The sequence below is a fragment of the Parasteatoda tepidariorum genome, chromosome 5 (assembly GCF_982258835.1).
Source record: "Parasteatoda tepidariorum strain Cologne lab strain chromosome 5, Ptep-v5.0, whole genome shotgun sequence".
Classification (NCBI taxonomy): domain Eukaryota; kingdom Metazoa; phylum Arthropoda; class Arachnida; order Araneae; family Theridiidae; genus Parasteatoda; species Parasteatoda tepidariorum.
Genome location: NC_141759.1, coordinates 4,218,126 through 4,240,236, shown reverse-complemented (window position 1 = coordinate 4,240,236; position 22,111 = coordinate 4,218,126). Strand labels below are relative to the sequence as shown.

General features: G+C 29.4%; 1 protein-coding gene across 2 annotated transcripts in view; it reads right to left on the bottom strand.

Annotated features, from left to right (window-relative positions):
* Positions 1-772: 772 nt before the first annotated feature.
* Snx6 (sorting nexin 6) overlaps positions 773-22,111 on the bottom strand; it is a 36,406-nt gene continuing 15,067 nt past the window's right edge. The window contains exons 8-15 of one of the 2 annotated variants that reach the window (XM_016047641.5): positions 21,699-21,774; positions 19,848-19,934; positions 16,941-16,980; positions 15,108-15,194; positions 14,929-15,024; positions 12,494-12,557; positions 8,192-8,277; positions 773-2,714 (exon numbers count right to left, since the gene is read on the bottom strand). In XM_016047641.5, coding sequence (XP_015903127.1) covers positions 2,658-2,714; positions 8,192-8,277; positions 12,494-12,557; positions 14,929-15,024; positions 15,108-15,194; positions 16,941-16,980; positions 19,848-19,934; positions 21,699-21,774 — 593 coding nt within the window. In that variant the 3' untranslated portion in view covers positions 773-2,657. The remainder of the gene's footprint in view (positions 2,715-8,191; positions 8,278-12,493; positions 12,558-14,928; positions 15,025-15,107; positions 15,195-16,940; positions 16,981-19,847; positions 19,935-21,698; positions 21,775-22,111) is intronic. The other variant, XM_016047647.5, reaches the window with a different exon arrangement.

The window sequence follows — 22,111 nt, the reverse complement described above, 5'->3', positions numbered from 1 at the left end:
AACTGGTGTGCTACTGGAACTATGAGAAACTGTTCAGAAAAAGGAAGGACTAAGGATGAAACAATTGAGATTGGTTCTTGTGTGACAATCTAATCACTAAAGAATAAGCTACTATTAAGGGTAAAATATACGTAAATTATCTCTCTCACATCATTCAGGGCATCTATATTCAAGCTCTATGGCAAGAAGGCCCATGAGCAATAGTGCAACTTGGATGGTCAGAGACAAAAGCTGAAAAGTTGCGCCAAAAAGGGCTTAAGCTAAACAGGAACAGTTAGAGGAAGATCATTGGTCTAACTGGACACTGCCCCATCAGAAGACACATAATGGGTGTTGTATCTGACCATTTTTGTCGAGGTTGTCATCTTGAGGAGGATACTTTACGACATATACTTTGTTGTGAGGTCTACTCAGTTCAAAAATTTTAGAATTTAGGGCAACATTGCATTACTTCCAAGACATACCTGATAGGTGTTTGCTAAACTTTATTTTAGTTATAAAGCTTTCTTGTTAATCATGATTTAGGGTTTGGGTACAATAGACTTCTGGTCAATGTGCCTTGCTCTTTGGAGCTGTCCAACCTCTAAGTCTACTTTCTTGCAGGGGAAGGGGTTCACTGAATACTTACTGATAAATTTTAAAGTCTACTGGGGTTGTGGTTTTTAAACAATTAGAATTACGGCAATGCTCGTATAATAATTTTAAGGTAAGAGTTTTTAGGAATGACTGTAGTCTACAGTGTTTTGCATTACAAAAACTAAAACACATAACATTTCTGAAATATGTTTAATGAAAAGATGACATGTAACAATTTTGTAATTACAAGAGAGCACACATTATACAAAAAAAACAATCCTATTTAAAATAATCAGAAAAAATCATGACTGAAAGGTAATTACGAAGAAATAAAATAATAATAATAAAAAAATGGAACAAAATCATCCATTGGTTTGATTTAATGAATTTTATTCTCAAAAAACAAATTGCAGTGCAATACTTGTAACAGTTGCAGTTAAAGGTGAAAATAAAATATACTAATAAAACTATAACTTCTTTATGTAGCTGCCAACCTCCAATAAATTCACACAAAATATGGCTTTTTTTCCCCCCAGTTACATAATATCTTACTGTGAAAATACGTAAGCAACTGAATTATTAAATTTCTGAAATTATTTTGCATGTATGCATAGGGTGGCCTGAAAAAGTTTAAGTGTCTTAGGTCTTCTTTTCAAAGCGTGGAAAAATTGTCAACTACCATAATTAAGAAGCATACAAAATCTTATAACTATAAATTGATATCTTCTAAATCATAGGACAAGAAGCTGAAGAATTTAAACCAAAAATTTTAGAACTAACTCAACTTTTGCCACCTCAATGCCACCAATGTTTAGTCTAGTCTTTTTTCGCCAATCAAATTTCATTACCAGCAGAAGGAGTGGGAAAAAGAACAAAAAGTCTGAAAAGTGTTATCAACTCTAATCATAAAAAAATGTATAGAAGAGCGTGTCAAACCATTATACACAAAAATAAACATTTTAATCAGTTACATACTTATTTAAAGTTTTTTTTTATCACTGTATGTGTAATTTAACTATCCAACTGTTAAGATTTATAAATATATAAATCATGATTAAAATAATAATGTAAAACAACAAAAAATGTAGAAATATTAAGAATTCTTCTAAAGTTTAGAAAGATGTAAATTTCACCAAAAGTCTGAAGTATTTCTTGCCTGGTAGAATATAGTGAGTTATATTTTGTACTGATAAAATTTTCTTTAGGAAATTTTAACTTTTAGGCACTACTGCAATCAAATAAAAAAATTCTAAAATTTTAAACTTTTTCGGTCAAATCTTCTTAACTTTAAGCTGAGTAAGGCAACTGAAAATATAAATTCAGTTATAAGAGTTTGCAGATTTTTTTAAATGACTTTTTTTTTGCACAAGCATTAAAAGATGTAAAATGTTTTAAATTTACTGGCCCTTCCTAGTACACTAGAATTTTTTTCAAAGTTAACCTCTCAACTGTATACAGAATTGGCAGCTGTGATCTTTATTAAAAACAGCTTTTGTTCACCACGGAAAATATGTCATATTTCAAGAACTCATAAAATTATAAGCTTTAAATACTGTGGTTGGCACAAAATTCAACGTATTCAAAACTCTTTGGTGAAAAAGATGAAGACAGACTATAGAACATAACAAATTAAATACTGTCAGAAAAAAAGTTGAATTACTTTTTTAAAACCAAAAAACTATAAATATGCATCATTTTTTACACATTTTACAACATAATAATTTGATTTGTTCTTTGATTCATTCAGCAAAATCAGTAACAAACTCAATAAACATACATTTTTGGTTAACTAAAACAATATATATTCATATGCATACAAATATTTGGAATGTTTCACATTCTTTAAAGATGATGGAATCAAGGTAATAGTACTAATGTGTGCATAGTTATGCAAAAGCATTTTATTTTTACTAAAATTAAATAACAAATATAGAACAATTCTTATATAATATAAAACTTTTTTGGAAAAAATCAGTCCTTTAATCACAAAAGGCTGCCTTTATTTTAGTAGGAAGTGTTCGCTGCACCCCATGTATGGCAGCACAAGGCGTCAAGTATTATTGAAATGCAGAAGATCTTCCTTATAGACTTTCTTCCTTCAGTGAAAGAAGGCAATTCTTAAGAAGTTGGGCCTGGGCCTGGAAAAAAATATTAAATCACTAACAAATTTAAGGAAGGTTAGAAAGTTATATTAATATATGCTGCTAATATTTTTATTAAAATTGCAAAAGAATGTACCATATATTTTTGAATATAAGCTGAGAATTTTCAGACAACTTACAAAAGCTAAAGTGAAGGATTCAGCTTATAATCGGATCCACTAACTTTGGAAATTCCAGGAGGATATCGCCAATAGAAATACCTCACCTTTTCAAGGCCAGCACTAGGGAATAAATTTCTAGCAAGTAAATTAGACAAATTTTCTTTTACTGTTGGGAAGGAGTAAATGAGCAATGAATGGGATAGAGTAGTGTTTCCCAAACTTATGACTTTTGTGTACCCTTTCTACATTTTTCGTAACGCTGCGTACCACCAACAAAAAAAATGAATGTATTTTTTTTTTAAAACTATGCTTTTTTGGTACAAAGTTTTGTAGATACCAACCTGCAATCCATGTTCAATGTTAGGAATAAAATTATATTTTGTAAAAATAATCAATATAAGTAGAATTTATTACAAACCTTTACTATAAAAAAAAAATTGCACAAAAGTTACAAATCACAACTGGCTGTTGACATCACTCATTATTAACTGTCAACTCTGCAAAAAATAGCCAATAGAAAAATACATAATCCTAAATTTTTATGGGTAGCTTTGTTTTTAAATAAAAGTTTTTGAAATTTTTGCTTGTTGCAAGATATTTCACATAAGAACGTGTACCCCCGCTAAACTGTACCCGTACCCCAGGGGGTACACGTACCACACTTTGGGAAACACTGGGATAGAGGATTAAAAATGCAGATGTTTGTTTTGTCTTTGAGGAAAAAAATAGTCAGGGTTAATTTTTGATAACTTCTTAGACAAAAGTTGAAATAAAAAGATAAACCTGAAGCAACATTTGATGTTCTGACTATCTTTTAAATAAATATATTTCATTTTAAATAAAACAGTTCATTCTTTAAGTCCTTATTTTTTTAATAAAAGAATTTTTACTGTCTCCTTTATTTTTTACTCCTGTCATTGTAATCATTCAGAAAAAAAAAAGGATCCTGGTAGAAGATAAGTTTTTTGAATAATTTAATTCTGTTTTATTGGTTTTTACACTACTCAGATTTTTAAACAAAATTTGGAGGATGTCTATTGCCAACAGAGTACAGGTGGTTTTACGAAATCATTGAAAAATGGTGATCTATAAAATCAAAGTTAAATTTTCGTATTTTAGCAACCGTTTTAAATTTTTAATAAGTTTATTTTAATAAACAATATGTTACTGTCATTAGAATACATGGTTAATGCAAAAATAATTAGATGCTAAAATACATTTACCACTTATTATGCTGTTGTTTTTTTTATACTCATATAATATTTCTAGTTGAATCCTAATTAGCTATACAACATATCTAAAGGATAATTATTGTAATGAAATAAAAAGGATATTGTAATCAAATAAAAAGTAGAAAGATTCATTTTAATGTAATATCAGAATCTTTTAAGGGGACATATATATTTTTCTTTTCAGTTGAAAAATTATTTTGCCAATGCTTTCACAGAAACACAATTCACTTCACCGAATTTACGCTATTACCACATTTGATGAGGGGGTGAATGTTTAGCGCCGGCCCTGCGTTTTGTCGAGCATTAGTGATTATCATTATATCTGTGTGATACCAGAAATATTACAAAACATACATACAAACCATAAAAATAGTTGAAAACTGAATGCCTACATAAAAAAATTGAAAAAAGGACTACACTATCTTTCATTTTATCAGTTTTGTAAGCTGAGAATGATCCCTTTACCAGCATAGCAGGTTTTTTAAACATAACGTCTTTTATTTGGTCTCCTTTGTAATGTTTTACTTAGGCTTTCTGCCAATCCCTAATGGTAATTGAAATATATGAGGGGAGAGGGAGAAATAAAACAAGTTGGAGCTGATGTTATGACCGCAATGCTCACCTGAAATGCTTGCAGAGTGGGTACATTTCTATTTCAAAGCATAGATGCCTTTTATTTTTACATCCACTTACATACAAGTTATGAATTTTGGGTGAATTTCCAAATTACAACAATAAATAATAGCGATCATACTCTTTGGCTTACATGCAGAAATATACCATACTTAAAATGCAAAAGACTTTACATGTTTACAAGTGGAATAAAATATTTATACACAACAAGTTCAAATACATTAGAAATAGAAAAAAATACACCATCTTTTTTACTATCAGATACATAACATTTTATATTTTTTAATAATTTGTGACTTAGAACATTGATTAGGCTGAAGCAAAGCAAAAATTGAGGATATTGTTGTTTGAGCATGGAATAAGAGCACTGTATGTGAATATTTAAGTAATTCTAAGAAAGTACAAAATTTTAATGTATATCTTCAAAATGCAGAAGAGTTGTGAGCTATGTTAGAAACAAATGAGAGTCTGTTTGAAACTTCATTAAATACAGTCAGACCTCGATATAAGTTCACCCTAAGGGACATCACAAAAGTGATCTTACAAGCAGGGTCACCTTTAAACAGATTCATTAGCAGTTCTTAACTAAGCACGTAAATAGTATACATTATGATTTTTTAAAAATGGTAATACAAACGAAAACGATTGGCCATAAATTAAATATTTAAGTCAATAAAATTTTAACAAAATTAGTAAAGAATTAAAGAAAGTTAGATTTTTTTTTAAAAATTTAATTTAAAATAAAGCTGTTTTCAAATTTTCTCAAAGTGTACATACATACATTACATCTTACCTTATTTAAAATAATCATTTATGCAGGTCTGTCTCGTTTTTAGTTTAATTTTTAGAACAATGTTTTCTAGATTTTGTAACTTCTTAAAATTTTCCTAAGCTCCCTCATGATTTGAAAAAAAATTTCGTATGACATTTATTGCATTGAAGGCTTCTACTTGGGTAACAGCTACAGTCTCAGGAACACTGGCATTGTCCTCACTGTCTACAACTTGTGAAACAATTTCAGAAATTGTAGCTTGTTCGCTGGCTGCAACGTGTTCCTAGAACTCGACAGGGGTAATTGCCTTGTAATAAAGTTAAATAGGCTTTTGTTAGAAAAGAGATCCCCTCGTCTTAGATAAAAATGACCTTATTAAGCGATAACGATTTTTAAAACTTGACCCTATATCCGATAATCTGTAACAAAGAATTCCTATTCAGTGAGTCAGGACTTTGGAAAAGTGACCTTATGTGCGGGGTGACCTTATGTGCGGATGACCTTATATCGAGGTCTGATTGTAAATTGCATGCAATAGCCTGTTTTACATTTATTTACAATATATAAAACAATGCAAATTTAATAAAATTAATTATTAGACTAAAATATAAATTTAAATGTGCACATTATGGTGCTAAAACACTATAACTAAGTTCAAAGGGATTTATATTTACTGTTTTATAATTTAAGTAATACAGTGAAAATCCAAATATAAACTGAAACAATGACTTGAAAGAAAATGCCTACTAAATAAAAAAAACGCCAAGTTATTAATCTAAAACAGTTAAGAATATTTTAATCAGTCATAAACTAGTTTCTTAACCACTTTTTCAAAGGTAATAAAATACATTTTAAATAACGAAGAAATTTAATTTTAAAATAATTTTTCAATAAAAAACAACTGGGTACTTTTTACCAGTCCTTCAGAAATGAAACAGATAATTTTGATTAAATAAAAATCAATTTTTCTTAAATATATTTTCAAAAACTTTGATTTGATATTTGTTCAGTTAAATTATTATTGGAGTTAAAATAAAAGTTAAATTTATATTTAAACATTTTTAAATGTGTGTCAAATTAAATAGGTCCTTGAATGTTAATGATGTGAAGGACCTAAACTTTTAAGTAAAATATTGACTGGTTATTAAATATAATTTAAGATAAAGTAAAAGTTTCCTTTGATTTACAGAACATATTTCAGTTCCCTGATATGTATCATAAAACTAAGAATACATCCTAATTAATTGGGGATACATAACAAAATTGAATCATTCTTGCCCAATTATTCTGTAATCAGCTCATTAATAAATTTTCTTTTATGTATATAAAATGGTTTACTTATTAAAAATAACTTAAAACAAAATGTTAAAATAACATGTTATGTTAAAAATAATAAAATATGAATGCATACTTAAGGATAGCTGCAGAATGCTTTAAAGAACTACATTTTATTTAAACTGTTCAATAACAGAAACATAAAATGGAACCCTTTAAAATTTCAGATTAGATTTATTTAGTGAAAAATCTTATCAAATTATATTTACATACATGTGGGATACCTTTAGAATACTTAATGGAACTGTTTTGTATTAAAACTATTATAATACCTATTCTACTAGCTAACAGGATAAAAAAAATTACTAAATCATTAATTGATGTTATGCTATCATGCGCAAAATTGAAATTCATATTAAAATTACACATTCAAAATAATATTTTTTATTCTTGCTTTTCCCACACACTTTACATTAAAAGATAAAGAAAAGAAGCTTAACTTATAAAAATAAAGATTATACTCATAATTTGGCAACAAAAAAAATGATGCTACTTATTTAAAGTAAACTCATGAAGTTTATAGCAATCAAGTATGAAATATTGCAGACTTTGCACTTTTAGCATAAAACATTTTATTTCAATTACATTTCATTTAAAACATTTCAAATTATACAAGCACATTTCAAAAGCATAACTAAAAGCAAAGTAAGGACACATTTTCAGATAATTTTCTTCTCAATTAGTATTTTGAAAGCTATGTTTTTTTTTAATTATTAAAAAATAACAACAGTGATGTCGCTAAATATGCCACAATCACATTGATTTTATTTATTTTTACCCTACATAAGAAAACAAAGATTATTAGAGATTGTGCAATAAACTCAACGAAACTCATTTCGAAAAAAATAAAATTGTAAGCTAGGAAACATTGAAATTTAAGAGGGGAAAAAAAAGTCTGCATTTTAATTGCAACATGATAAACCTATGAGAAAAATAAGTTTTTCACATGTCCCTCCCAAATGAAGGAATTAAATTTCTTGAATGATTTTGAGAATTCTAGGCAAAATGTGCCTTTTGCACTCGCTGTCCATATTTAAAGATCCCAGCAGAAAAAAGTTTTCAGGACTTAAGAGAGACACAAACTTATTATTATGTTATTAGACAGATGCAAAGTAAAGAACCCCAAGAGGCTTTTTTTTCTCTCACTCGCTAGTATTTTATTTAAATCCTTCAATTATTTACTATGCGATAATCGCCAAAATTATAATACTGGACCACTTTTGGCAATAGGTAGTAAAAAATTAAAAATAGTGCACATTTTAACTTTTGAGATTAGAAAGACTTAACAGATAATAACACACAATGTTAAGCTATTTTTAAATCTAATTTTAGACAAAATGGGTCAATATTGATTATTACAAATATATTATATAACAATACCTTAGCATGTTTTATTTCTAATTCAGCAAGTTCCACTAAATTTCGCTTGAAGGCAGCAACTCTACGTATTTTAAAGTCTTGCAGCTCTGTTGAAAGATAATCAATATAAAGGAAAAGTAAGACCACCAATCAAATTACAATAAAAATAAATAAAAATAGTTTTTTACGAAACATAAATTCCATGATAATTGTTGCATGGTGTGCTAAATATCTTACACATAGGGAATTTTATAGTCATCACAACAGAAAAACTGCAATATTTTCCAGTTATGATTGACATTACACATACTTGAAATGTTATATTTTATCTTTACTCATAATTTCGAATATTAATAGGCATTTAATTCATTAAAGGATATTTTTTAATTAATTTAAAAAGAGAGTTCTGAATAAACATAAATTGAACATTTTAGAACAGAAAAAGTTTTGAACCGATTTCTATAAATGAGGCTTGCTTCATTATGTATTAGTAATACCTATTTAAATATTCAAGCAAGCAACACTTGGTACAAAAACTATTTCAATTAGAAATTTTTTTTTGACACTTATTCTAATTTTAGGAATTTTCTAAAATGTACAAAAACAATGAGAATTTTAATTAAACCAGTAAAAACTGGCAAAATTCAGTAGTCTACTGGAAAATCCAGTAAATTTTCAAATAAAGCTTATAACTAAATATATTCATTAATTCCAGTACTAGCTATTTAATAATAAAATAATATCAGGATATAAAACTCTTATCTAATAGAATATTTTATATTCTATTAAATTTATTTTCTTAAGATACAAATCTCATAACTCGAAAAGCCATTGTGTTGAAAATAACAATTTATAAATATAAAAGCATGAATATGATATATTCATTAATTTCAGTATTAGCTGTATCAATAAATATGCAAGCGCAAGCAATCTGAAATAACTGCATAAACAGTTTTACCAATTAACTGAAAATGACAAATAGCTATTACTAAGCTTAAATTTGTAATAACTTTTGGAACAATTATCTCCTGATTTCTTTTTATGATTTTCTTTTTATATTTAAAAAAGAAAGGGTTGGAGAGAGAAAAAGGGGGAAGATTCTTTTATTTCATTAAGTAGTCAATATTATTAGCAGTAGAATTATGCAAAGTTGCTCTTTTTTTTCTTTTAAATGAACGAATAACACTTTAACGTCTTGGAATTTTTACTACTTCAATGTCTTGAATTTTTAGGCAATGTTTTAGATCTCAAAGCAATCTGAAATCAACTCCATGAGAAGTTCCAGGGGTCGGCGAGAGACAGAGAGCATTTTTTACGAAATGTAATTAGTTGGAGCCGTGATGGCTCAGGGGATAGAGCATGTGCCTCCCAATGTAGCGAACCAGGTTCCAATCCCAGCGATGGCTGGTTGATAGGAATTTCGCATCCAGCTTGCACCGACCACAGTTCTGATGTAAAATATCCTCAGTGGTAAATGGATCATGGGTTAGAGTCCCCTTGATGTCAGGCTAACTATGGGAGGTTTTCCTCTCGCTGTAACACAAAAGCAGGTTAGTTCTATCATAAAGTCCTCCTTGAAGGCAAATTTCTTCCACTACTTGATCTAGGAGTTCCCTTGTCTTCTGGATTGAGTTAAAAATTACTAGGCTACGGAGTTGAATATTAGTAGTCGTAAGCCAAAAAAATTAAAAAATTGTCCAACGATGGTTATAAAAAAATTAAGAAAATGTAATTAGCTTATTAAAATTTTTGCTGCATATTTCTAATGCACAAGATAAAGATTTTATTTTCTTCATGATTATGTTAATTCATTAAAACTCAGTAAAAAACTGTATAATTTTCACATCAAAAATATATTAGTAATTTTTAAGCACGTTTTTTATTTTATTTTTAGCCCTACACTCTCCGAATAACTGGCGGTAATTTTACAATAAGCACTGCACATAGTCAACTATTAGAAAAAGCATACTGTTTTAGTCTAATTACATAGTCAATTACTAAATACTAGTCAATTTAAAATGAATTGAAATTTTGATTTTAAATTATTTCAAATAGAAATAAAATGATCAAGCAGGTGGGGAAGTTGTTAGTATCTTGGAACTTTTAAATGCTGTAACCTTTGACCTCTTTGCTAGCTTATTGTGGTCAGATGGAACAAAAAAAAAAAAAAGAAAGAAAAAAAGAGAGACTTTTTTCCTTAGAGAAGAGTAAACAGAGAAGTTGAATGATGAAACAAAATTTTATTACAAATCATTCATTTATAAATTTTTTCCTTGAAAAGCGAGGATTCAAAGCAAAATTAATAGATTTCTTTTTTAAATTTATTTCAACAGAAAATAACCAAGAAGGGGCGCCAATTGAGAGGGCCCATCAGGATTGGTCCCAGTATGCCGGTGGGCCAGTCCATTCTAGGGAAAATTAAGAGCTTTTTAGAAATACCTGATCAAAAAAAAGAACCTTTAAGGGCTTTGAAAAAACAAAAATCCAAAATAAATACCTTTTAAAAAAGCTACGGACCCCGTTATATTAATGACCCTGAATCATCTATTCAAAAACTGATGATGCAATGAAGTGTATATTACTTCTCGTTCTCACAAGAATAAACTAAATATTACAATGTTATTGATTCTTTGTTCTCTCCTCTCTCTCATAACCGTGCTTAACAAAAATTTTTAAGAAAACAAAACCTTAATAAAATATGAAGTTTTTATCTTAAAATGTCACATTAAGGAGGATGTCAGTTTTTTTTTTAAAAAAAATATGATATTTTGAATTTACTAATATTTTTTTAGCAAACATTTTTTTCCATTACTGCATTTCATGTTGGCTCCTGGTAAGGTCTTTCAATAATCTGCAGCTGCAGCTCCAGTTGTCTCCCCAACCCTTTAATACAACCCTGTTTTTATTTATTTAGTATTATTATGATTATTTGCATTGCCAATTTTTCAATGAAAGAAAAGGGGAGAGGTGTCAAAAATGCATCTTTATTCACAAAAGCTAAACTTATTGCCAACTTCATTCCATTTTATTTTGTTTTATCAGCGACATTTATATTATCATTTTGAACATTCTTTAGTTAATTAAATGACATTAAACAGGAAAAAAAAATAATGTTTTTGCTTGAAAATTGGATGTTAATAACCTTCTTCTTTAAAAAAAAAATTGAACCAGTTCTGGCCTTAGTTTACCTTAAAAACTATTATCTGGACATGGGAAAGTCTCCAAGATTCTGTATACATGATTGTATACACATGATTTATTGCATCTTACAGTAAAATATACATAAGTAATTAGTTAGCTTATCTTAAAAGGGGCTAAATAGCTTGAGGGAAAGTATTTAATTCAGAAGATTTCTTCAATTTGATTTTCTAATGTTAAGAAATAAAAAGTTTGAAAAAATGACCAAAAACCTGATCTTTCTGGTGAAAAAGTCTAAATTTTGTTTTCTTGGTGTTTTTTTTTAAATACAATTCTAATAAAAAGACACCCAAAAAGATGCCTGATGTTCGAACAAAGGACATGTTAACTAAAAAATTAGAAGCAAAAAGAGAGCTGAGAAAGCACTTTTTCCAAAGCAATAAAGAATTAAAACTGGACATTTTTCCTAGGGAAAAAGTCAAAAGTCTCTTTAAACACTTAACAAAAAGACACATAAAAAAAACCTAATAAATTTGGACTGTGTGCGCATGAACTTCAAAGATTTTGAAATTTTTTTAATGTAAATTTGACTACAAGAAACATTAATAGAAAAAGTGAACCAAGAAGAATGTGACTCTTCATTTATAAAATGAAAGGAAGTTAAAAGTTTTCTCTGCTCCCATCTAATTCTACTCTGTCAATCAGAAAGTTTTTCATAACACAAATAATCATTTAATTACTTTACTCTGCAGTAGTTTTTAAATTATATATTACTAAAATCAAAAATATGCACAAGCATTTAGCATTGGAAAGAATCAATAAACAAAAAAGCATAAGTATTGTTAAATAAGTAGTTCAAATGCAAAATTTACTAGCTGCAGTTTTTAAATAAAGAAACATAGGAAATGGAAGAAAAAAACATGTTTAAAATTATTATGCAAACAGAGAAAACCCTTCAAGATATTGAAATTTTAAAGCAAATTGAATTGAATACAAGAACATGCTCATATTGAAACTGCAAAAAAAATAGAAATTACACAAAATTAACATGTTCTAGAAATTACATAAACAATAATTTTTTTTAAAAAACAATATATTTTCAACTTATTTAAATGTGTCAGTTTTACTATCAGAAAGAAGAAATAATTGAGAAAGTTTAAGGAAATGAAATTCAAAAGTAAAAACCTTGTTTTGCTTGTTTCGATATGGCTTCAAAACGATCACAGGCCTCCTGTTGAGCTGTTTCAGCCTAAAAGAATGAATAAATACAACATTAGCAACAAAAATTACTCATTCTTATAGAATGGCATTCTCGTTAAAATGATGAATTCTTAATTCTTAAGGGAAAAAAATTTATAAATAACATTGAAATACTGAGTAGAATATATACACTTATTGCCATAAAAATTAGACCACCTAGAAAGAGTTCTCAGAATGAAACGAAATCTTACAAAAGCAAGTACAATGGTGGTTTAGTAAGTGATAAAAAAAAATTAAAGCAAAATGATCAATTATTGCATAAAAAATTACAAATGAATAAGGTTTCTATATCTTCTTAGGACAGCTTTTGTGTGAATGCAGGATGAAATACAAACAGAAATTGAGGCATACAATGTCCAAAGCCATTTCTTTCCATAGTTTATGTAAAAACATCGTTAAATCAACTGAACTCAGAGGCCATTCAACTTGCAGTCCCAGAAATGCTTGATCAGTGACAAATGGTGGGACAGGACATTCCTGGGACACTCTTGCTGTGTGTGGTCGAGTATCGTGTGTCGAAAAATGTTTCCAGGGTACTCTGCCATAGGCGGTAACACATGTGGTTGAAGGGTGTCATGAAAGTACAGCAGGGTTGTCATGGGACACTGACATTAATATTAGGAGTGATAGCATGTTGTATGTGATGGCACCCCATACCATCACACTAGCTATAGAATCAGTGTTATGCAGTACAGCGTTCAGGCATTCACTGCAGAGCAACTCCACTACAAATGGAGCCAATTGTATGTGGGACTCAACCTTGTCTAAGCTGTATAGTACTTATACAGCTGGTGCGATGGTATGGGGGGCAAAGCATATACGACACACGAGCACCACTAACCTTCATTTGCGGCATCATGGCAAGGCTTTCGAAAACTATATTTCAACAAAACAATGCTCAGTCTCACACAGGTAGAATGTCGGGGGAATGGCTCTTCAGTCTGCTCAATCCCCCAGATTTCTCACTAAACGAGAATACCTGTGGCCACTCGGGTAAGATGAACAGTCTCCCAGTTTAGTCTATTTAGTGGTGTTTTTATATCAACTAGGGAATAAGATGCTGTAGAACATCAAAAGATACTTTAATGTACTTCAATGCCAGACTAATATATTTTGCATTCACACTAGAAGTCGTCCAAGGGGGCACTAAAACCTTTATTTGTATTCTTTCCTGCAATCATTTTTTAATCACTTACTTCAACATTGATCACAACATATAAACATTGTTCACATGCATGTAAAATTTCTGTCAAGTCTTTATTTCAGAGATTCATCTTTATTTATTCCGAGAAGTCTTACTAGGTGCTCAAATTATTATGGCAATGAGAGTTCATAAAGAGGAGTTTTTATCAGAACAACAAACTTATTGCAAATACCACTAACAACACGAAGGGCAAACCATCTACACAAAACCTACAGGTTTGAATAATTATCCCTAGTTGAATAAAAGGTGAAAAATTTACAAGCTTGTCCCATTTCATTGCACACAATTTGAATTTTTCGAGAACTTTGCGTTAAATGCTGATTTTAAATCCAAAACTTTTTCATTTGAATTTGGAATCACTATTTTAAATTAATACTATACATAATATAGGAAATATAAAATGAGATTTAAATGATAAAACATAGAAATGTTGTAGGATAATTCTAAAATTCGACCCTTAGTAAACTACTGACATGATTAGTTCGACTTATTAAAGTCGGTCCAGAAGGCACACTATAAAATGACAATGAAAATTTGCAAAGAGTTGGATTTTACAATTAGCCCATGGCATGTATAGATATCTATGCAATACTCTCCAGGCAAAGACTCAAGTTCATTAACTCGAACAGCACTCCAGAGACGCGTTTGAATAACAGAATCTTGAGGATACACTAAATTCTCTAACAACTCTTAGTTTTGGAGTAAAATTATGTTTTCCCCCTGATAATTACTTGACTTTTTTGAATCTCATTTTCCCTCACAATTACTGGTTTGTACGAACATTGCGCATAGATATATTTCATAAGTAATTTACAATAAAAACATCAGCAAAAAGTTTTCACAGAAAAATGGTTCGAAACTACTTAAAACAGTTATAGTGAGAAAGGGTGAAATTATATATATAGTCTGTCTGTGTAAAGAATTCCTCTCTCCATTAGTCTTGAACAGTGGCAGTGACTATGGTTGTGGGGTTTAACTACTTCTGAAAGAGGTGATTGGTCAATATTAAGACAGGGTTTTGAGGGTCTGTAAGAAGACCTTTATCTTCAGTCTATTGCAAAGCTCCTAAAACATGTTGTTTCTTGTTTCCATAGCAACAGAGGGCCTTAGACTTTTTGGCGAGAGGAGTTCTTCACATAGGCAGATGATATGTTACCAGGTGGACGTCTTTATTTTTTGCTCTTGCTTTTTCTAAATTTCTATTTGCAGCTTCATAATTGGCTAAGCACCTAAGTCTTCGATAGAGAAGATTCTGAAACAAAAAAAAGAAACAAAATTGATAGACTGGAAATAACATCAGATGCAATGAAGTAAAGTGCTGTATAATGCGCTTACTTTTGCTGCTGCTGTGTCTCTCATGTAGTAACGCAATGTGTCAGACAATTTTAGATCTTCATCTGTTGCCACTCGACCTTCCACTTTCTTTACATAAAAAAATATTAATATTTTATCTTTTAATAAAATATAACTAATCGAAATAAATAAAAAACATATCAAAACAAGGAAATACATAATGCCCATTTAATTCCTAAATTTTAATAGTTATAATATATAAAAGAAATCTTAAAACACAGCAAAAAAAATACATTTTATAAATATACTATTTAGTTATACTTTGTAAATCTATCTTATCAGTGGGCTTTAAAATTTGAACAAGTATAATCCCAAACATAAATATTGTGTAAAATTCACGTAATGTATAAGGTAAAATTAAAAACAAAAATGCAATTTTTTAAAAAGTAATTATTTATTTATTATTATGTTTTTTATTTATTTTTTTTTATTTTTTGCTCGCACAAATGTACAAAGGCTTACCTGAAATTTGGGTATTTCTTTTAATTCCAAATATCTTAATTCTTAAAAAAAATATATATATAAGGAGTTAAAAAGTTTTTTTTAAATGCAAACAAAAAACTATTTTTTTAATTTTGACATGAAATCACACTATTTAATTAAAATAGCTTTTACAGAAATCATGCTATTAGCAGAAACTCAAATAATATTGATCAAACTTTTCTGAAATACACATTCATCAAAAAGTAAGCAAACAAATCAACAAAAAGAACCAAGAAAATGGACAAGAAAATTCAGTTAAGTTGAAAGTTATGCTCTCCCATTAGTGATTTTATTTCGCATTCATTAGAGATATTAAGCAGTGAAATAGCAAATTTGATTTGCATAACAATCTCTAATGCAGTTTTCCATCTTCTAACATTCATTTAAACAAAATGAATAACATAATTTATACATGATATGATACTAACTTAACCCTTTTATGACAAGATTTGCGAATATTCGCTTATTGCTTGAGTTTCCCGGGCTAGAGGTTTCTTTGCTCTCAAGCCAACTTGATGAAATTATCAAAATATGAACGTGTTCTTTTATAATGCACTGATATTTTTGAGACAACTAAATATGTTCATAACGACTAAATACATTACTGAAAATTCTTTTTCAGAATTAAAATTTGAAAATAGAATCCATGCAACTGACAATTTGGCATTACAATCGGTGTACCCGTAGAGACTCATTTGTGTTTTTGACTACTTTTGCGGATATATGAACAAACGAATCACCCTTGTCTAACTTTTATCAGCAGTTTCTTTGGACAAAAGTTTTAGAAAATATCTTTCAGTTAATCTGAGAGAATTTAATAATCCTGCTGCTCTTGGCATATTGACCTTCATGCCATTAGAAGAAAACTGATAAATAATTTGTTTTACTAAATATCTGAAATAACTTGACTAATTGTTGCTATTTTGAACTTTGACATTGTAATATTGAAACATTGACATCGTAAAAACAGAAAATGTGATGTCTAGAACATCGATTAATAATTAAAAATTTAAAGTACATTTCAATTTTGCTGTCATAAGCTAAACAACAAATCTGTTTAAATCAAATTATAACATTGAATAGGTTAGTATACTAATTTCTTTTATCACAGTTGCATTTTGATTTGGTGAAGTTAGACTTTATTGAATATATTGATTATATCATTAATTGAAATAGCAAAGTATAGGTTAATAGTTTTCTTTCAATTAAATTGTGCTGAGTCTCAACTTTTGAATTAGATAAAGTGAACAATATTTTTCACCCAGTTTAACTTCAAAACATTTACATAAATTGATATAAGATACAGCAACAAACAAAAAGCATTCAACTCACTCTAGCTTTTTCAAAGGTGTCAGAAACTTTACTGAAAAACCTAGAATAGAATAAATATATGATGCAAACAAAAAAATAAATAAAACATTTTTAAATTTGTTTAATCAGTATTACAACAAAATTCTACCAACTATTTTATGTGCATGTGTGCTTTAAAATGAGACATTCAAAAAAAAAAAGTTTACTTTTCAGACTTGCACTTAGTAAACAACCATATAAAGATTTAATTAAATGAATTAAGTCAAAAAAATCCTAATACAATGAAGCCTTAAACAAGCAGTTAAATCCAAGATTTTCCTAAATCAAACCTTTCTGCTTTTCCTGTTAAGATAAATAGCTATTTAGAGGATTTTAAACTGGTTCCGATCTCAGTAAAACTTACGTCAATGCCAATTCCATAAATAATGAAGAATCAAAAATCTCTTATTATTCTCAATTAGACAATTAAAATTTAAAAATTTATTTAATACTTAACATTAAAATATACTGAATGACTTAGTGTTCATTAAATTAATTCTATTAACACAATCCTTAACCTGGATCCTAAGAACCCATAGTTTCAAAATTGTAGAGGAATTACTGAATTCTATTTTTTAACAAACTCCTCACAACTTGATTGAGTATCAACGATTTAACAAGATTAATAGTTTATTTCCCAGATGAACGTACTTCCAGATTAAATTTAACTATCACTGAAATTTGATCAATTTTATAATTAAATTTAAATAAAAGTCAAATTGTCAATTTCTATGTTTGCAAAAAAAAAAAAAAAAAAAAAATTTGCTTCTTTTTTTTTTTTTGGAAAATTAAAAGTTTGAGATCATTTAGTAAAACATTTGATTATACCTCAAGTGTCAAGTTTAAGCATAGTTCATAAAACAGAAAAGTTTCTAACTGAAATTCATACCTTTAAATACACTCAATGCTATAAAAATGAGAGCACTTAGAAAAAGTTGTAAAAATGAAAAGAAATTTTACATACGTAGGTACAACGTTGATATAAATAAGTGATTAAAAAAAATCTATGCAAAATTATGATTTATTGAAGAAAAAAAAAAATGAATGCAGGTTTTAGGAAATTCCTTGGGCAACTCCTAGCGCTAACACGGGATACAATACAGTAGGACATTAAGTCATAAGTGTCCCTTTTGATGTCAAGCGGCATCTCGTTCCACAGTTGCTGTAAAAATACCATGAAATCGACTACGCTTAAAAACCGGATTGCTTGACGAAACAAGTGCTCCAGATATGCTCATTCGGTGACGAATCTGAGGGTGGTAATGTGGTGAAAGTATTTCTCCAACGCCCTTGTTGCGTGAAGATAAGCACTGTTAAGTTGAGACATTGTTCCAAGGAGCCATGCCATGAGTGGCTATACATGTGGCTGAAGGGTGTCACGAACATACCAGTAGGCTGTCATGACACCGCAGATAAAAATTAGGGGTCATCTTGTGTCGTATGCGATGTCTTCCCATGCCATTACTCCAGCTGTAGAAGCAGTGTGCTGCTGTACAGCGTTGTCAGGACTTGAGGCGTTCACATAGGGGCTTCCACACTCGTACAGGATGGTCATCTTTAACCAAATTAAATCTGTATTCTAAACTGAAAGCGATCAGACACCATTTGGTTACAGTCCAACCCCCTTTAATAGTAACACCACTTTAAAGGAAGGCAAAAATGGGTGGGTGTCAATCCTACCTACACTGTAAAGCAGCACACCACTTCTACAGCTGGTGTGCTACTTGATACGACACACGATCATCCCTAATATTGATCCAAGGAGCCATGGCAACCTTTAGTCACAAGTGGTGCACTCATGGCAGGACATCAAAGAGCCATTTTTCAACCAGACAATGCAAGGCAGACACACAGCAAAATTGTCACAGGAATATATGTGCCACATTTCCCTGGCCTGCTTGATCCCCAGATTTATCATGGAACAAGTATACGCAGGATGGCAAGTAGGATAACCTTTAAGTTTAGTCAATTTAAAGGTGTCCTAATAGGAATTCTAGAATGAGATGCCACAGGACAACAGGGACTTATAAGCCTCCATGCCCGTCCACACAGTCGGGCATCGAGGCATCCTGCGTTTGTGCTAGGGGTGCCAATGTTGGGTATTAAAACCTTTTTATTCATTTATATTTTTCCTGCAATAAATGGTAGTTTTGCTTTGATTTTTTTAAACATTCATTTATATTGTACTTACATATATAAAATTTTTGTTTCATTCTGCAACTCTTTCTAAGTGTGCTAAATTTTATGGTAATGAGTATATTTGATCAAACTGCATTTACTTCAATTCGAAATTTATATATATAGGAACACTTAATAAAGGAAAATGAACTTTGCAACAAAGAAAAGGAACTTTTATAAACTTCTGAGCAATGTTGAGATATTTAATTTTAAATCTTAGTAATCAAACAAACATGTATTTTTTTTAAAAACCTTCTGTAATCTTGAATAGTATTCATGTTTAATTAAAATGTCTTCTGCGGACTCAGTAAAATAAAATATAAATGTAGTAATCAATTTAGCTTTCAGTGTATATGTAAAGTCAAACCATGAAAATATTTTTCTTACGTGTGGGCATCATGGTTTATAAAATTAGCTGGAAACTAAATGCTCACAGAATGGATGCGATTTTAGTGGGCAGCAGGAACTGAATTTCATATATAAAGACTAGAAAACAGATGCAAATGCATCACATTTAAATTCCTTCAAAGGTCACAAAAAACCATGAAAAATATATTTAGGAGCTTATTGTATGATTTAATTAAAACTAATTTCATGAATAAGGTTTCAAAGGTTAAGTTTTTAGTTAAAAAGAATTTCATTCATTATAACTCGGTATGACCTTATATTAATGAAATTATTATAATGTCATTCCAAGATCTTTCCCCCTACCTCAGCATGTTCAAAGAGTAATCAATCAATTTCTCATTCTGCTTGTGCATGCTTTTGTCAGTTGGTTGTTTGGTCAGAATGGAGTACCTAACAATAACAACAAGAGCTGAAATATTTACAGTATAGCTCACAGAACTCAATTCTTAGAAGAAGAAAAAATAATAATTCCACACACAGATATTTTAATAATAGAACCATTAAACGGTTTGCCTAGATCCGGATTTAGAATGCTTAGAAGCCAAAACATTTGTGGTTAAATACATGAAAATGCCAGGGATAAGAAATTGATTGAGGATATTGTTGTTGTTAAAATATAATGAAAATTATAAACAAATAAGCTATAAATAATTTCTAAAAATTTAATAACAAGATTAAAAACATTAAACGCAAGTGATAACATTAGTGAGAAACAATTGTGTTAACATAAACATGAAATACAACATTTGAAACTGTTACCCTAATAAAACAAATTATGGCTTCTTTGTTGGTTTAAAAAGAATGATAGTAATTTCTCGATCCCCTTTTTTTAAAAATCGAAAGAGTGAATCGAAAATCACGCATGTCAAAAATACTTTAGCTAAGCATTAAACACTGTTTTCCACAAAATAAAATAAACCTCAGACAAATAAATTTTCAATAATAATTGAGACAAATAACTCCTTTATTTTAGTTCCACCTTTTATTATAAAATTTAATAAAACGGTTGAAAACACTCTGAAAGTATGTCAGTTTTGATCTTTCCCTCACAATGAATTCTTAGCGTTCCATTTGTTTAAAAAATTTAACTTCGAAATTTCCCGCAAGCATAAAATAATTTAATAACTATTTTATGAGTTAATTCATTTAATAGTTTAGTTTTTGATGCTAAGTGTCAGAAATTGAAAAAAAATCTCTTGTCCAAACCTGCAGCTGAGCATAAGTCTAATCTCCCAAAATTTAATTGCAAATTATGGGTAAGGTTTAAAAAGTCAACTTATTGACTAGAACATGCATTGAGTTTAAGGTCAGTATAACCTAAAACTGCGTAACCTAACGTAGACCTTAAGTTTACGTTATTTACAACATGAAGTAAGCATGCAAAGTGTTTTATCTGAAAAGTTTATGAATCTGATTAGACTTTATTTACATTTCAAAAATATGTTTTATGCAAAAAAAAAAGTTAGCGATGCCAGAAGTTTATAAAAAATTAAATAGCATTATATTGCATGATCACGCTCTAAATTAATAGAAAGGAAAAAAAAATAATGGATATATTTTTCTCTACAGATGTGAGCCACCACAAACTCACTGCTTAATGTATGTACCTATTTTTGTTGTATTTTAAGTGAAAATCAGAGTACTTTTATCGTCTATCAGGCAATGAACAATTGTTAAATGTTTTTACAAGAACTTACTTAAACTTCTTACAATTCTACTAAAAGTTAATGTGATATTTAGTACTTATACATAATTATTTAAGCTGAATACTTGTGCTCTTAGGAAAAAATAGCTTGAACTAATTTCAGATAGTAGGAAAACACCTCTGTACAGAATAGCGGTGCCAGCAACTTCCGAATCAGATCCATTTAATGTCTTCATTATTTTACACTATTTTGTATAAAGTTTTCATTTACACTTAATCTTCCTTAGATGGCTTAAAAGCCAACCACTTTTCATAGAATGATATGAATTTTCTGACTGTTTCTAATCAGTAAAGGTATATGTAAGTATATATTTAGGCAGTTAATCTTGTCAGGAAACAATGAAGATCATGCTGAACTTGTTTATATACAATAATTTTGTATCAACTTTTACAAATAACAATAATTTACAAAAATGTAACCGCAGGGAAGAAATCGAAATGAATCTTACTTTTCTAATTCTGAACCATCTATAGTAGCCAATTGAACAAGAGAGGATGATATTTTTATGTAAGTATCAGCAACACCTGAAAAAGAAAAAAAAAAAAAAAAAGAAAACCATTTACAAAAACAAGTTGTTGTTTTTCTAAAGAGGTAAAAATAAATAAAAATTAGAGTGGAAAATGTGTTTTTCATTACGAAAACCTCATTGTTTCTTTACAAATTACTACATATCAATCATACATTTTTGATGTTTTGATTTTAACACATCTCTTTCGTGTTTCCTAGGCATGTATGAGAAAACATATTAGACTAATAACATGCAAACTCTGGCAACTGTTTAAAAAGCAAATGAAAGTGGAGACATAGGACTTGGCAAAAAAAAGAACTCGTTCTTTTACTGGAGAAACAGATTCCTAGTGA